Source organism: Frankliniella occidentalis, unplaced genomic scaffold (genome assembly GCF_000697945.3).
Source record: "Frankliniella occidentalis isolate FOCC.00 unplaced genomic scaffold, Focc_3.1 Scaffold138, whole genome shotgun sequence".
Lineage (NCBI taxonomy): Eukaryota > Metazoa > Arthropoda > Insecta > Thysanoptera > Thripidae > Frankliniella > Frankliniella occidentalis.
Genome location: NW_026267265.1, coordinates 315,368 through 318,112, shown reverse-complemented (window position 1 = coordinate 318,112; position 2,745 = coordinate 315,368). Strand labels below are relative to the sequence as shown.

General features: G+C 60.4%; 1 protein-coding gene across 1 annotated transcript in view; it reads right to left on the bottom strand.

The window, feature by feature from the left end:
* Positions 1 to 2,745, bottom strand: part of LOC113214828 (dual oxidase) — a 15,890-nt gene that overhangs the window by 6,652 nt on the left and 6,493 nt on the right. The window contains exons 3-5 of the mRNA XM_052270795.1: positions 1,867 to 2,216; positions 622 to 993; positions 13 to 253 (exon numbers count right to left, since the gene is read on the bottom strand). Coding sequence (XP_052126755.1) covers positions 13 to 253; positions 622 to 993; positions 1,867 to 2,216 — 963 coding nt within the window. The remainder of the gene's footprint in view (positions 1 to 12; positions 254 to 621; positions 994 to 1,866; positions 2,217 to 2,745) is intronic.

Below are 2,745 nucleotides of genomic sequence, written 5' to 3'. Positions count from 1 at the left end.
AGTGCCCCGTACTCACGTTGGAGTCCCACCACGTGGAGCAGAGCCGCAGCGCGGGGAAGCCGCTGTTGGTGGGCCGGAAGTGGCACTGGCCGTCGCGCCGGTAGATGCCCGGCGGGATGAGGGTGTGCCCGAAGCGGAAGGCGGCGCTCTGGAAGGCGTGGCTCACCCCGGGGTGCACGTCGGGCTTGTAGCCGTCGTACGGCGGGATGCTCTGGCCCAGGAAGGCCGGCAGGTACTCGTACATGATCACGTTCTGGAAACGCAAAGAGAAGTGTTGAGGATTATTTGTGAGCTAAATCTTTCATATTTCCGGTTCCTTTCCTAACGTGTAGGGAAGTACACAAATTGTTATTTTTGAAAAGTGAGGTTCTTTTTCCACGATGGCTCTCTAATTAAAATTAGAGCTGGTTATGTAAATTTTTAAACGCTACAATAAAGTTACCCCACCCGAAAAAAAATGTTCCGGATGAGGAGGATTCATTTATTATGGCCTCAAAAACACATACTTAAAAACCTGAGTTGAAATAAAGTGCAGTCGGAAAACAAGAACCCTTAAGGGGATGAGAATTCTCCAGCTCAAAATAGCGTAATTAATTTTGTGCACTACATTACGACCCCTACCTGCATGGAGGCGATGACGAGTCGGCGCGCGCGCTCGAACACCTCCTCGTCGGGCCAGGTCGGGTGCTGGCGCTGGACGCGCGCGGCCTGCACGTTGTGCCAGCGGTGGAAGAGGATGCCGAACGAGAGCAGCGCCGGGTTCTGGTTGGTGCGCGGGTCGCCGAGCAGGAAGAGGCGCTCGGGGTTGCCGGTGCGCAGCAGGTTGGGCGCCGGCGAGTTGAAGAGCGGCACCCGCATGGTGTTGCGCACGGGCAGCCGTCCGCCCGCCTCCGTCTTAAACGAGCCGTTGCGGTAGGAGCGCAGGGCCGCCGCCCACGCCTCGGACGTCGAGTACACGAAGCTGCCGTCGATCCACGAGGTGGCGCGGTTGAGCTGGACGGACAAGAGAAGAAGAGTCAGTGAGCTTCCCGGGGGGACGACAAGATCGCATTGGCGAGCAGGAGGACCAGTTTTACGAGTTTGTCTTCACACGGCTTCGCTCGCCTTTTTATCACGCCATTAATATTTTGACTGCCGGCGCTGAGACACCACCCGCCGCTCGGCGCCGGCGTGTGGAGGTAGATCACATCCGTACGCGGCTACCGCAGAAACCAAACCCACACCACGTGGTTGTCCGCGAGCATTCGCCCTCTGTTGATTTGGGGTGCTCAGGAACTGTACGCTGAGATGTACAGTGATCGCACTCCGGGGCGTACAGTGACAGCACACCTTTGGCGTACAGTGACAGCGAAGTGAACCTCGCGGGAGGCACTGTATTGGCAGAGAGCTCAGAGCTTCTCCCCTCAGGCTGGACTGGGCACGGGGCGGTATGCAGTCAGCTCCTCCGCTCGGCGCGGTGTACTGTACTTATGACTGCCGCCGCGGGTGCCGCGTACAAACGGAAGGGGAGTTTTGTTCTTTTATTATCGCATTGAACGCTTGGCTCGACCGGCGGCGTGAAACCGCTGTAGAGCGGCCGGCGCAGCGCGGCGGAGCGCGGCGGAGCGCCTGGGGCTGGGATTATTATTACTATGATTATCGTGACCACACCAGCACATCACTGTCGTGTGGGTGAGTCACGCCCAGCCAGGGGGAAAGGGGGGAGTGAGGAGGGATATCGCTCTATTAGTGTACCGTAGAGTACCACGGCTACGGCTGACCGCGGAGGGGAAAAAAGGGAAGGCGGGAGATAACTGTGCCGACATGAAGATTGTATGGCTTTATGATCAGGCGCATGCGCTCGGCGGGGTGCTCGCTCACGCTCACCTGCTCGCGGGGGCTGTTGGGGCTGATGCCGGTGCTGCGGTCGTAGCTGGCGCGGTGGAAGGGGATGAAGCGGCCGCCCTTGCACTCCTTGTCGTACACCTCGTCGCAGCGGTCCACCTCGATGCGGTGCATCTCGATGGGGCAGCCGCTCTCGCTGGCCATCACCACCTCGGAGCTCACCACCTGGCCGAAGAAGGCCAGCAGCGCGGTGCGGTTGCGCGACGACGCCTGCCCGTCCGCGCCGCGCATGAACACCTGGCTGAGGCGGCGCGGCGACGGCCGGTGCATCCCGGCCAGCATGTAGACGCCATCGCTGTAGGCCGACGGCGCCTTGCGCGTCAGCCGGCTCTCTGCAACAGGGGGAGGAAGGGTTGAAGACGAGGGCAAAACGACCTGTCAGATCATACTTGTAACACGTTAGAGACTTTCAACATGTCAGATTTTTGTGACCCTCTAAATGTGTAAACTATGCAACACTTCATAATTGTGTGTCTTGTGTGTTATGTGACTAATTACAACACCATAATTTTCTGCACACACACACACACACACACACACATTTTGTGTCTGGTCCGCCTCCGCTGGCGTTGGCATGGTAACCGCTCACGGCGGCGGGATGCACACGCACACCTGGGCGACATGAGAGTCCGGCGCGCGCGGCCAATCAGTCTGGCGCGCTGTCCTGTCCGCCCCGCGGCTCCGCCCGGGCCCGCCCCGCCCCGCCCCGCCCCGCCCCGCCCCGCCCCGCCCGACCACCGGCCGGCCTTGGGGCTGCAGGAGCCTCGGCAGGCGCCTCGGTAGACAGCACGGCGGACATGTCGGTCTCGTCCGTCTCAGACAATTTGCATCGCGGCACGGCACGGATGCGTGGAGGCGGCC